Below are 14,335 nucleotides of genomic sequence, written 5' to 3'. Positions count from 1 at the left end.
ATAAGTGTCCTCATCGCATTATTTCGAGGCTCCAATGCCCGCAAAGGAAACCACTCCCTTGCCATTTCTACTGGAAGTTATGAAATAGAAGCCCTACCTTGAATTCTACTATGATACATACTGACAATAACGCACGCATACTACCTGTTCGTCAGTGTGTAAAGGATCTAAACCTTGGTCAACTTCCAGTGTTCCTTGTATTAGAAAGAGCAAAGTAAAGGTAACAAATTTTAGTCATACAGATTCGCTCCCGAGATTTTCGTGCGAAGGAAAAGTCTAGCAAAACTGGACGTTGCTGGGCTTCCCACGCACAACGCTGGGTTTGTGCAAGCGCGTCGCTGTCCAGCCGAGTCCAGCGGGGGACTCGTCCAGCCGACTCCAGCAGGCGAGTCGTCCAGCAATGGCTTGACTGCAATGCTCTGGATCCACTGCATAATGTGTTGACACAGCACACACAACAGTCCTGCTGTGTTGCGATCCTGCCAACGGTGATTTTGAGCGCTGCAAAACTACAGCAAGTCCGCGCTTGCGTGCAAGGCACCTGACGCGCTATGCACGTCGTGAGGTTGAGCAATACGCAGCACGCAATAATGGAGCTCACACTTTGTCAGCAGCCCCCCGTCACGCCCGTGTCAGCCTGGCCTTGAGCTCAAAGACCACCGCGGAGCACCATGCACTGCACTGCGAGGTCGTCGACCTCGCCTGCACCGCTCCTCGTCTCCAGGCTGAACGCGATACCCATAACAAAATATCTCCCTCTCTCTCTCTCTCTCTCTCTCTCTCTCTCTCTCTCTCTCTCTCCTGCATCTTGGCCGAGACAGATGTCATCCCTTTTTCTCTCTCCTCCGCGTGGCAGGCCCCAGCCTTTTCACTTCGAAGCCATGGTACGGATCTCTCAAGATTCCCATTAATTCACTAGCTTTGCAAAATTGGGCAGACATATTGTTTTCATTATTTTGATTTTACAAAAGAAAACTTGTCCCTCTAACACTAGAGGAAAAGCATAAGTCCCCCTTCAACACTGAAGGGGATAAATGTGGCGGAAAAAGGACACATTCCCTACGGTATTATAAACAATGTGGAGAACCGTGCCAACTCCACACCATACTTATATATGGTTTTTCTTTTCTCCCCACAATACACAAGCATTCTATGCACGATGTACTTCCACAATACAAAAGCATTTTGCACACGCGATGTATGTGGTTGCATAAACTACATGTTAATAGTTAGTCTTTTTCCCAACAATCTCCTAACACGTATTTTATTTTCAATTGGGCTTTTTTCCCACAAACTCTGCTATTCTTTGGCAGTGTACAATGGTTGTCAACCGTTCACTATTGCACGTTTATCACTGCAAGATCAATGTTCACTCTTGTGCGCTTGTCGCTCAACATTGGTGCATATCATTATTGAAGTCTGAATTTGATTTTTATTTTGTTGAACTATTTATGTGTAGGCCTTCATAAATCTACAAAGATCGTCTCACGTAGTTCGACATTGGTCGTCAAAGTGAGACGATGAGCGGTGCTTGTAGTCTTTGCTAACTGAAGTGGTTCACTCAATAGTCTCCAAGTTTGAGGGGGCTAACTTTGGCACTATATGGAAAAGTTGGGAACATGCCAAAGTGTATTGCAGACCTATGAGGTGACTTGCCAGAGGACATTGAAATTAGAAATTGGAAAATTACAGCATTAATGCAACTGCTGGAAGATTGAGAAGGAAAAATGCAACCAGGCAAGGAACATTGACGCACAAACCTTCTTCAAATAAATACTTAGGAAAAGGAATTTTGTATGTCCTATGCGCATCTTCAAAAAACTTTGATGAATTCATTGTGTGCTTACATTGGGCACTCCATTTGAAGCTATCAAGCGTGGACAGAAACTAGGGTCAGGCTCATATGGAGTTATCCATGAATACAGTATTAAAGGATTTTTTTCCCTTCCATCCACTATCATGTATTATTGAAGGATTTCAAAGGTCAGAGAAGTTCCTAATGGAGGGTAGATACTTGCACACATGTCACTTTTTCAAAGTTGGTCATGTTTGATTTCCTTGATCTTCATGAAGGAAGGCTACATCAAAACATGAGTAGATGACACTACAAATGTTGAGTCCATGCTCAAGAGCTTTGGAGCAACAAAATTGAGATGCACCAAAGCACTACAGAGAGAAAGTCTGGAGGCTTGGTTACCTTCATTGTCTAACAACGATTTTGGAAATGTTAAAAGGAGGACTCACTTTATTGGAGGAAAGTAATTAAACAAAAAGGAGGGAAAAGGTCTGCACGAGCTAAATAAAAATCAATAATGGCAAGAGATTGAGTAGTAAGAGTTGGGTTACTGTGTAGAGAGAGAGAGAGAGAGAGAGAGAGAGAGAGGTGAATTTCCTTGGAGTGCTCTGTACTGCATTTACCAGCAAGTATGTCAGCAAGCGCTGCCTATATTGGGCACGAACAAGCAACTATGGTGTAAACCTACGATAGGAGACATTTATGTTGAAATATTGGGTAGGAAGCAAAGAGGAGGCTAGTGGAAGAGACGGACTTAGAGATGCACCAGATCAACCACCACAAGTACAACTACAATGATCATTCTCCTACTTCCACATCTACCTCTCCCTCTAGTACAGGTACACACATTGTGTGTGTGTGTGTGTGTGTGTGTGTGTGTGTGTGTGTGAGAGAGAGAGAGATTTGATTTTGGAGGTCTTTTCCAAAGCAAAAAGCCGAAGAATTAGGAGTCAATCCACGTGAGATTTATTGACAAGATTGTAGATGAACGTGGCAAGGATTGAAGAACTTCTGTGATGTCTAATGAAGAGAGACTTCGAAAATACACCATGACATGGCAATTTAGAATATCACGAGCCGACATAAATCATCAGTAATGAGTTCTTTCTCATCCAATTGCAAGACTTTTGAAGTAAGAAAGTCCCCCAACATTGGAGGAGAAGCATAAGTCCCCTTCAACACTGGAGGGAGAAGGGCACATTCCCTACGATATTATTATAAATGTGGAGGACGATGTCAACTCCACACCATACGTATGGGCACAAACATCCCAATGCACGAAATGCATCTTCTTCCATCTTAAAAATTTACTATTTGCAAATTTTCTCCTCCACACATCCATTAATGCCAAATTTTGTTTGTCTTGTGAGGTCATGGAGCTTTTAGAAAAAGATTTGAAAACAGATGCTACGAAGCCTCCAGAATAAGAGATGATATGAGATGAAAGGTACAACACTACTCCTCTTCTTTAAGTCACACCATTCCACAGTGAATCGATCAAGGCAAACTAGTTTAAATCACTACCAAAACTTCTTTTGAGCCTCTTTGAAAGGAAAACATGCTTGTCGAGTAACGGTGTCAAACTTAAAGCATACATGTCCACAAAGAGTCTTACATCATATAAAGCGAAGATAATTCAAAAGCAACATGCCGTTGCCCAAGTGCACAAAAAATTTGGAAGCTACTTGTCTTTGTGAAGAAGGCTTAGATGCCAAGAACGTTACATGGTGAAGGAATTGCTACTCGAAGATATTACAAGGGGCAAGGACGTCTTTGTCCAAGTGCACAAGATAATTCCAAAGCAAAGTGTCATTGTGAACTTAGATGCCAAGAAAATTACGTCGTGAAGGAATTGCTACTCGAAGAGATTACAAGTGGAAAGCTCTTGTCCATGTCTCGTATAGAGACCAAAAGACGAGGAAGATGGGTATAGCATCTACAATAAACTAAGACACGTCAAAATTGCAATGTAAGGCTATACATTGAGACTCGATTTATAGTGACGTCAAAAATGGCCTCGCCAAATGTGAAATGAATGGCTTATTAGTGAGAATGCTACGTAAGGTGGCAAGACGGCGGCTGGATCAACAAAATTTGGCTGATTTGAAGGAGAGAGGGTACATGAAGGAGTTGCGGTACGTGAATCGGACTATGGCTTCCCGTGGCAGAGGTCCGCCTCCATTCACCACGCAATCGTTATACGCGACACGCCTGCGATGATCACCACATACACAAATGAGAGTCGCGTTTCTTTAGCCTTCTCCCCCTCTCTGATCTCTCTCTCTCTCTCTCTCTCTCTCTCTCACACACACACACACACACACAAAGGTGACAGAAATCCAGCTAGATGCTGCGCAAGGCCTAGCTAGGTTAGTCAGAGCTATTTATAGTCCCTCCACAAGCCTATGCCACGCGAGAGACCAAGGCCGACCCCTTCCTCAGACAATTGTAGCAAAGCTCCTCAGAAGAATAAGCATGCAGAGAGTGCAGTACGCTCTGGGTATGAGGAAGACTAGCCTGAACACTTTGGGATTGATAGTTCCTGCAGAAGCAAACCAGCCACAGTTGAGATGAATGTCTGAGGGCGTGCATCCAGACGTGCATGTATTGATGATCTGCACAATAAACTGCGGTATCCCTGGCGTATCGTCACGGCTCTGCGATATGCTGATGTCCCTGCTTGTGCATGCTGCAAACCAGATAGTAGACCATTAATTTCATGGCAGCTACATTTAATTCTGACCAGATGTTCAAAGATGCAAGTGAAGCACATACCACAATCAGTTGAACTTGCCACATTATTAATTAGGGCTTACGACAAATTTAGGCTCTGTAATTAAAGTTTGCACTACATAACTAATTGCATATCTTTGGGAGGAATACTGCATTTAATGCTTAGATGCATATCTTAAAACAATAATTGATTGTTCCAGATTCTGTACATTCTCATATAAACTTGACAACTTTCAAGACACTCTGCACACATCCTTCATATTTTGGCACTACCTATTTTTCATGAGCCAGAAAAACTCTACAAGAAATATGAAGCAAATGTTGACCAATGCATGAGCTGCAGGGACTATTGAAAACAATATTTGTAGAATTCAAAACCTCAAGCCAATGGCTCTCAGCAGTACAAGCACAGTACATTGTCTTTCTGAGTACATGAGCAAATTTTGGGTGCTTAGCTGCAATATCTGCTATACATACACTACGCCGAGTACAGGAGTCGATATAGAACAAGACACTCAGCTTTCGAGCTTCTGAATTTCAAGTGTCATCTAGTAAGGGCCTCCTGAAGAGCTAAGGAGAGAAAGAGATGTATAGCTCAAACACTAGGGAACATGATACAACCCACACTCAAAGGGGCACTTAACAGAAAAAGGTGAGCTACTTGCATATCAATGGCAGGTGGAAACAGAAAGCACTGTCAAGGGATATTGAAAGGAGTTAGAATACTGGAAAGAGACGCTTTCGCCTCCTCTGATCGGTGCCCCGTTGTTGACAAGACAATCGTTGAATTTAACCCGCCGAAATACTTTCGGATTAACAAGCTTGGCTGAGGCAAACCATCCACAGGCAATATGGACATTTGAGATTGCACACCCAGCCACACACATGTTGAAGATCTCAACACTAAATGTAGGGATCCCACTGGGTATGGAGCTTGACTGGCCTTGCACTATGCTTATGTCCCCTTTGGAGCATGTCTCTGCATTATCAAAGTTGAAAAGGGAGCCTATTAAGCAAGTCGCAGAAAAACCGATATGTTTTCCAAAATCATCTCATCAAAAAAACATCGCAAAATCTTGATTAGAAGCGAAACTGGAAGGCAAAAGAAGAAAAAATCCATGAAGAGCCCACAATTAAAACAGGTGGTGCTATTAATTATAGGATAGCTTGGTTTCTGAATTCCTTTATAAGATTGTCACTTTGCAATATTATATTGCAAATTAGTATGGCTCTGATTACTTGACTCTTTAAGCATAGCAAATGTGTTTCTTAATTTAAAATGGGAAGGTAAGTTTGCAGGGTAAAGGTACTTGAAACCACAGGCAAACTCGTGCACGCTCAGATCGACGAAATTTAAAACCTTGTAGTACAAGGCAAGCTTTACTTAATGTTTGTAATCTCTAGGATAGGCACACACCTATTAGCTGTTGCTGGTTAATTGGAAGAGTGTCTGAGTGGTTCTGATTTGAGGCTGTCTCTGTGATGCTAAGAAGCTCATGAGCCCACCTCAATTTCCGATTTTGTGATGGGAGATGGTAGCTCTTAACAGGCTTAGACCCTGTACATAATATAGAAGCAAGCAAGATTAGAAGCACCTTCTATGCCACCTTCTTCATACAATACATACAGTACTACAATATTCTTTTATCGATTCTAACCCTAAGAAGCTTGATGGTATGGTCATATATATAGGTTATATCCAATCATTCAAAACAAGTAATCACAGGCAGTTCACACAGACCAATGTCTTGCTATTCATGTTGAAAATTAGTACTATGGTAATTTTTTCTTTCTTTTTTCTGGGTTTTATCCCATTTCACTGTCCCCCAAGAGAACTTCAACTAGGAGGAGGGGAGGCATTCTAAATGCGGACCAAAGCTGAAAGAGAATATGTATGGCCAATGTTTGTAGAGTTAATATTGCAAAATTCAATTTTATTTCAATTTTCTATTTATGCCCTTAAGATTAAGTCAAAAGGGAGGGGGGGCTAAATTACTAAAAGACAGCTACGGAAATCGTACCCTTTTCTTTCGATTGGTAATTTTGTCACTTCTAATGACAAAATTACCAATCACCTTTTTGTAACTTAGCGACATTTATAATGAAAAAAATATAAGACGACGTCTTTAGTTGAAAACATAAGTGGAATTTCTGTTTAATGTAGCTCAAAACATTCTCCACTAGAGTTTTGGAGATACATGAAGAGTAGGATTAACTCCTATTTTACATATTACTTTTTCATTTTCAGCTATGATGCGTGCTTATGTTTTCTAAATTAGATGGGCATTTTGTTGTAATCCCTTTCCATCGATGGAAGCCATATTTTATTGTCCTTTCCTACATCTTTTTTATAATCCCTTCTAATGACAACCTCAAGAAAAAATTTATCTTCGTACGACAAAAAAGATTTGCACAAACTAGAGGCAAACGAACAATCCATAAAAAGTCACCAACATTGACCATCCCCTTTACAACCCCAGTTCAAAAACCATGCAAGAATATCAACCCTAGATAATATTTGTTTGAATGCACACTCATATGGGACACTGCCAATGACCAAAAACCTAATTAAGTCACATGGTACTACACTTGACACACACACTAAATCAATCCAACGTCTAAAGTCGAGACCCACCTATAGCAAAAAGTATAATGGTAACACGTGGCTAAGCAACATTTCCATGTAAGGTTGATGTTGTACCTCTAATTTAATTGAAAAGTATTACCTTTTCTTTTGTTACAATGTTTACACTTCGGTTTGGAGTGAACATCGGTTTACCTAGTCTTGAAACATAGCTATTATTAGTGTGAGTCTACGGAGAGCCCTAAATAAGTTTCTTAGAGAAAAAGTGCCACTGGATTGTTCGATATATACGATTGTGAAGGAAGAGTACTTTTAATAGGACCTCCAAAATTGAAAGCCCATTTCTTTCTATCAATTAGTTGCTCCTTTAGAGGTTGAAACAATGACCTTCCTAGTCACACACTATTGAATCTAAAACATGTATAATTAGAAGCATATTTACGTTATGTGTATATAGGGAATCAAGATAGCCTGGACTATCCTCACTTTCACATAGAATGGCCATTTATCACAATGTCATGTAGCTACCTTTTTATATACCCTATCTAGCACCCTCCTAAAGTTGTCTTAGGGACCCCAACCCCCAATGGGTATCCAAGGTGTCACAAAATATGTCCAAGAGGTAGCCTCTTCCCTTGCCTTATAAGAGCTTCAAAGTCCCTAGCAGATACATCTATGAGGTGGGATTCAAATAACTTAACTGGCATAACTACAGCCATTGAGTACACATGCAAAGCATTCATGTAACTTGATAGACTTCGTAAAATTTATAAACTTGAAGCAATCTATATCACAAGAAAACCTCTTCTTTATTCGATATGTGTATTCGAATATCACACTCTCAGAAAGAAAGTTTGGTTTTGCCAACAACTTGTATAGAGGGAAAACAATCAAAGACTAATCAACTCAACAGAAGATGTAAGGGACTAGCAAATTTGAAACATAACACTCATTTTGTACAAAGCATCTTAACCACACGGATCAAGGGTTTAAGCTTTTTGTTCTTCACCATAAAATTAAACACATACAGGCACCCCCGTGTCTTAGCCATTTGGTTTCACACATACATGAAGTTTGACAAATTTGTACATTCAAATGTGAATATATATATGAACAATGGGTGATGGCCAAGCCAAAAGAAGCTTTACTAAAGAGTCATTCGATATCAAAAGCTTCTACTTTACTATAGGGTCATTAGATATCAGAATCTTCTACTCTTGGAGATTTTGTTTGGACTACTAGGACTTGAGGAGGATAATGGTAGAGCCTCATCCCGCCCAACACTTTCAAAGGTTGCAAGGGCTCAAGTACTCCAAAAGAAGTTGTCACGTCCATTGGATTGCAATGGCTACGGGGGGTGGTGATTACTCTACAAGCACTCTAGGTATTTTGAAACTAGGAAAAATTTACAATGCAACCAACGCATCCTATAAAGCAAGCCAAGACAAGCTTTGTAGGATGTGTAGCTTTTGAAGATTTTAACCTTGGATGTCAAACACACGTACAAAGCGTATATTGCCTATCTTGTAAGCCTTGTGATCCCTTGGCAAGACAAGACTCTTACCCAAGCTACCAAACATAAGCTAGTTGATGATTTATAGGAAGTGTCGCGCTTTGGTTTGATTATCTATATACTAACTTAGAAGCTTGTCGCCAAATCCTTACTATTGATTCTTAATGCTTGTTTTGAAGGATCCATGGTCCAAATCTTCAACTTAAGGGCATGCTCACACAAGGCACCGTTATCCATCACAAGTAGTTGGAGCTTATTAAGCAATTGTCAATTAACATGGTCAATTAACATGGATATCAAGGGAAGACTGATGGTTACGAGAGAATAAGTAATCTCAACTCCACATCGAAAGAAGATGCTTCACTATATATTCTCTAATACAAAAGTGGCCATTGTCTCACTAAGCCTTGCATAGTTATTCTATGCCGGCCACCCTCTTCGCACATCTGACCATGAAAGAAAGAATGTTATCACTACATTATGAAGCTATATATATATAAGCCTTATATAAGCCCTACCTAAAGAAAAAAAAATCGTACCCTTCATTAAGCTACACGACTATAAAAACTAGACTATACATATTTAACATTAAGGTCAAGACCAACTACTCAAAACTTTTCAGCCCTAGAATAGTTGGGACATGAACTTTCACCAATAATAAATGCTTCAACTATAGACTAATTCCAAACCAATTAGTAACCCTAAGAGCTCAAATATTGATTAATTTGTGTTTAATCGATGAAGTTGTAACTAGGCCAAGCTTTCAATAAGGAATTTCATGAGGCATACCATGAAACCTAGGTGACTAGCTCAACTTATAACCCTATAGAATGGTGAACATAGTTTAGGCTCCCTTTAGTTAATTAGAAAAACTTTAGCAAAACAAATGATTAGCCAAGAAGAACCTAAGAAATGTGTATGACTTTGCACATAAGGGCCAATTACAAAAACTTCGAAAACAAAAGTAGCAAGTCTCATACATTTAAACATCCCAAAGTAGTGCTTCTTAGGAGGGAAAAAGCAATCAATTTCCTTCAATGCTCATCATCATTCAAGATTAGAAGTGAGTCGAGATTGAGATTTTTCTTAAATGTTTTGTTAGATTTCTACCTCTAGAGAGAGTAAGTACATAATAAACAATATAACTCATAGGCATTAGGATTAAAACCCATTGGTGCTTCATTGGCCCCACTAGGTATCACATGGTGCCACGAGTGATGGCCCAAGGTTAAGGGGAGGCCTAGAGCCCCTACAAGGCAAGGTGGAAGTATATTAGCTACAATATGTATATATTCACATGTAATCAAGTCTTTTGGTACCTTTTCTTTTTTTAAAAAAAAAATATGATTCTCTCAAACAAGGCCCATGTTGAGAAATTTAGCCTCCTCATGAGAAACACTACATATTTCTATTTGAGGCTTCACTATTTTATAAAAACCCTCTATATCATATCGATTCAAACCTAATACTAAAATCTAGTAATTTTACATAATAAGAACACGCATATCCTTTTAGTTTCAAAAGTACCCCCTTAAATGAGACTCTCTATATATGAAAAAGGTGTAATATAAGGATAATCAATACACCTTTTGTTTCACTCGTGTGCTATATTTACATATTTACAAGTGATTGAGCATGTCTATAAATAAGAATTTGTAACAAAACTACCTTTGGACACAACCACTAAGAGAGCTCCCCACAAGCCCTTTAAAGGCAAAAATGGAAAGCCCTTGAGATGCTAAGTTTGTGCCCCGTGTCCTCTCGTGTAGCGTAACAAACTAAGGTGATGATTGCCTCTTTGTTACAACTTTTGCTACAGATGCCTCAACCACTCCCCACAATGACTCAAATCCATTTAAGGAATGTGAAGCGTGAGCTCCACTAAGTGTTGTGAATTGCGAAGGGTTCAAAGCTATGTACATTGTATAAATAGCCCTTCACCAACAATACCCTTTAGAGGGTCTATGGAGGAGCAAGACTAAAAATTGCAACCCTTTCCACCATTCCTTTAAGCTTTACCTTGCACATTCATATCATAAATTTTGTGCCTCATCCCAATGATGGCACGTTGCACAACAAGCCCTTCCTCAAGGAAGGGTGTTTGAGAATAAACCATGCACAAGGAAGGGTATGTACGGTAGAAGCCCTTCAAGAATCAATAGCTAAATCATGTAAAATATATCGATAAGTAGGGATTCATTGTCTTGTGGATGACTAACATGTGTGAGATAGGGCGTTGGCTAGATTTCAGGGTGCTTGCTATCGTGGCAAGCACGCCCGAACTAGTCTCCAGTCACACCTAGCGGGCTACTATCCGTTGACCAAAAAAATGGTCAACACAATGCTCACGCGCATTGAACCCACCGCCTCGGATCTCCGACTCTAGAGCTCTACCGCCTTACCTACACACACGCTCGTGTCCATGAGGGGGGGGTAGCAAATTGTAAGCTTGGCTGCAAAGTGAAATGCCCCCAGACTCCATCGTCACCGGCTGTGCCGGTTACCTCCACCTACACGGGGGCAAGCACCCCGAAACTTAACCATTGTCGTGAGATAGTAGGGGAAGTACAGCTCCATATACACAACTTTAAGAAGGTGCATATAATTGGAGTAGGTTGAAGCTTAATGAAAGTTGAAAGTTTTTTTTGTAGCTAACATCGATTAGGTCAATTTAATCAGGATTGGATGACAGACTCTCCTAGAGGAGAAACAACCATGGAGGTTTCCCTTCCTTAGGAACTGCGAGGGCACCTAGCTGCAATTTCTACCCATGGGGGGAGGCCTTTGAGGGTTCGAACAAAAGATGGCAAGTATCCCCCGTCAAAAATGTTAAAGCCTAAGTATAGTACAATTGGTATTTTAAAAAAAACGATAGGCCCATTAGAAGATTCCAAGCATATCCCGCTTTTTCGCATGCTGTACTATGAATAGATTTATCCAAAATGTAGCACATTATAACCTAGAGCAGGGCTGCAGGAGTGCAATGACCCCTACAGCCGGTGCATCGGCGCTGGTATGATGGTGTTGTTTCTGCTGATGCCAAAGCTTCTCGAGGGGGGGACAAATCCATTCAGATACTAAGTATTCATTGTAGGCTGCAGCTAGTTAGCGGTGATAGGTCAACACAATATGACTAGCGTCTGATGGAAAGCTGACCGGCTCACGTCCTCTACGACCCGGTTACAATAAAATTATAACTAAATCAAATTGACGTAACAGGCTAGCTACTTTACAAGATTCAAAGGCCCAAAGTTGGTTCAATGGCTCAAACTTTGGAACTTCTACAGAGTTTTGTAAAGTTCTCGCATGCGACCCGGGATTTTTGAGAAGCGAACGGTACGATAACTAGTAATAATATTCGGCCGGCCCACACTCGACGTAAGAAACACTTTGGAATTGTAGACTGCAAATCCATGATGTGATCAAAACATAATTTTTCAAAAGTTAAGTGGTTTTCAGTGCCTCAATTTAACAGCATTTACAGTGCGCAATCCGCGATAAGATCCTCATTTATTCTAATTTCTAATTCTACTAAGGTCTGGCCTTGGATTCGGTGCCTGCAAAAGGCTTTCTTAAATGCTCTTTTTTTTTTAAAAAAAATACACGTTTCAATGTCTCCTCCCGCTTTCGCGCAGTGTCTATTGAGTCGCGGCGGCGGGGCTTGAAGCCTGCTTCCCACGCGGCACGACCTATGCCACCACGTTTGCCTTGTTATCAGAGAGATTAAGGTGACGTGTATTCTAGTCTTATACGTGTCTGCTAGCACGCTGTAACCCTAAATTCAACCGGGATTAGCCTGCTCAATGGCAAGGCCCTTCTGCCACAAAGTAAAACAACTAATCGCTACAACGTAAACCTTTCATATTTAAGCTACATTAAAATCCAAGGAGAGAGTAGCTGCCTTACCGTGCACGTACTGCTGCGACGAGGTGCTGATAAGTAATATTATAGATAGCAGGTAAATGACAGTTTGCAGAAGAGCCAGCCGCTGAGTAAAGCAGCCGAAAGGCAACATTGCAGATTTCCGCTCGCCCCCACCAGCTCACGCATCAAACTGGTCGACACTATAATAGCAGCTTCCACTGGCATACACCTTTGCTTTTATTCACAAGTTTGATCCTGCACATGCAGCAGCTACTATTATTAGATATAAGGCAAATACAGACAGAAAAAGCAGATTGCTGCAGCATGTGTACGTCAGCTCAACTTAGCAAATTGAAACCGCTAATAGAACGCCATGGTAATTAACGTAGCGTATTCTGCAGATATCTAAGACCCCCCGTTTGATTAGAAGATCTGAGCTTTAGGTATTGTGAATGGTACCTGAAGTCTGACGTAATGTAGGCGCTGAGTGGAGGCGTTGCAGAGGATGCAGGCGATATGTTGAGAGAGAGAGAGGAACTGCAGGAAGGTATATTCAAAAGGTCGTCATATGCATGTATCACAGATAAAAAGCTGGAGTTTTATGGATAGCAAAGGCCCTGCAGGGCCTATGAGTTGCTTAGGAGCACGAGAAGACCTCTGCTAGTAGATATGGGTGAGTACACGAGCTCAGCCGCATTTTCGTCTGTGATGGGTATTAGAAAAGGAGGATATAAAATACCCAAACAACAGGTGGCGCTTTAGAGAGCGGAAGCTGCGCAATTAAAAGGCGTCACAGCGGTACAACCTTTTGCAACGAAGGAAAGGGAGCGAAGGCGAATGGTGGAAGTTGGAACCTTGAAAGCGAGAGAATTTTTGTGTGTTTTACCACATTCAACATTTCATTCAAGAATGTTTTGAAGTTTGTGAAGCGAGAGCACGAAAAGACAGGGGTAAAGAAGAGAGAGAGAGAGAGAGAGAGAGAGCGTAGACTAGGAGAGAGACTGTAACTAGTGGGGAAAGAGAAATAGCCGGGAGGCTAGAGCTCAAGAGAAGAGTTCTAGAGAGAGCGAGCGAGGAGTTGAGAGAGAGAGAGAGAGAGTGTGTATATTGTACTCCAGTGCAGCCACATGAGAGAAGTACCGAGTGGTATAGTGAGAGAGTGCGGTACCACAGCCCTAACTTCTATAAGTGTGTATGCGTTGGCTAAAAGCTTTGAATTTTGAGAGGTACTCTGTGCGAAAGAGAAGTAGCCTAGACGGACTGTGTATGTGTGACGGGCGTCGTCGCAGTCGTGAATTTAAGGATTTGCATGAACAGGGCCAAGGCGATAGAGAGATGGCCTGAAGCTTTTGAAGGGGGGGGAGGAGGGAGAGAGAGCGCTCAGAGAAGACCAGTCTCGCAGACGCGCATTGTCTTTCTTCTGTGCCGCCGAGTCTTCTCTCCCTGATTTCTCTCTCATCGGGGAGTCGGCACCTTTCTAAAGCTCGCTCTCTCTCTCTCTCTCTCTCTCTCTCTCTCGTGAGAGTCCTCTGTCCTCTCCTTATCTTAAGAGCGAGAGTCTGATCCCCATCTCTAGTGCGACAACGGCGAGCAGAGACACTGGAGAGAGATGATTGAGTCCGGCCTCCGCTCACGCTGCATCCATCCTGCCTTTTCTGTACGTGAAGTCCCCGTGGGCCGTGTATGCAACCGCTGACATGGCTTCAGCAAAATCATTGTCTTTTGCCACGTGCCTTGCCACGTAGGATGTAAATGGCGAATAAGAGCCATTCAGAATGACGCGTCAGCAGCTGAGAAGTATAGGGCTCTAGAATAGCTATGGCAAGAAAGGCCATTCATGCGGATT

General features: G+C 41.5%; 1 protein-coding gene across 2 annotated transcripts; it reads right to left on the bottom strand.

Annotated features, from left to right (window-relative positions):
* Positions 1–3,499: 3,499 nt before the first annotated feature.
* LOC147454055 (TPD1 protein homolog 1-like) lies at positions 3,500–13,273 on the bottom strand. Of its 2 annotated transcripts, XM_086517258.1 has the most exons (5): positions 12,949–13,269; positions 12,532–12,744; positions 5,946–6,086; positions 4,313–4,484; positions 3,500–4,006 (listed from the first exon to the last, which is right to left on the bottom strand). In XM_086517258.1, the coding sequence occupies exons 2-5, from the start codon at positions 12,638–12,640 to the stop codon at positions 3,880–3,882; spliced, it is 549 nt and encodes a 182-aa protein (XP_086373384.1). In that variant the 5' UTR covers positions 12,641–12,744; positions 12,949–13,269; the 3' UTR covers positions 3,500–3,879. The 2 variants fall into 2 exon arrangements, with proteins under 2 accessions (XP_086373384.1, XP_086373382.1); XM_086517256.1 differs by lacking the exons at positions 3,500–4,006; positions 4,313–4,484 and adding an exon at positions 4,874–5,507 and having other exon boundaries at positions 12,949–13,273.
* Between the last annotated feature and the right edge of the window lie 1,062 nt (positions 13,274–14,335).

This window comes from Adiantum capillus-veneris, chromosome 7 (assembly GCF_014529385.1).
Source record: "Adiantum capillus-veneris isolate H3 chromosome 7, ASM1452938v2, whole genome shotgun sequence".
Taxonomy (NCBI): domain Eukaryota; kingdom Viridiplantae; phylum Streptophyta; class Polypodiopsida; order Polypodiales; family Pteridaceae; genus Adiantum; species Adiantum capillus-veneris.
This window is presented reverse-complemented; position numbering and strand designations above follow the sequence as displayed.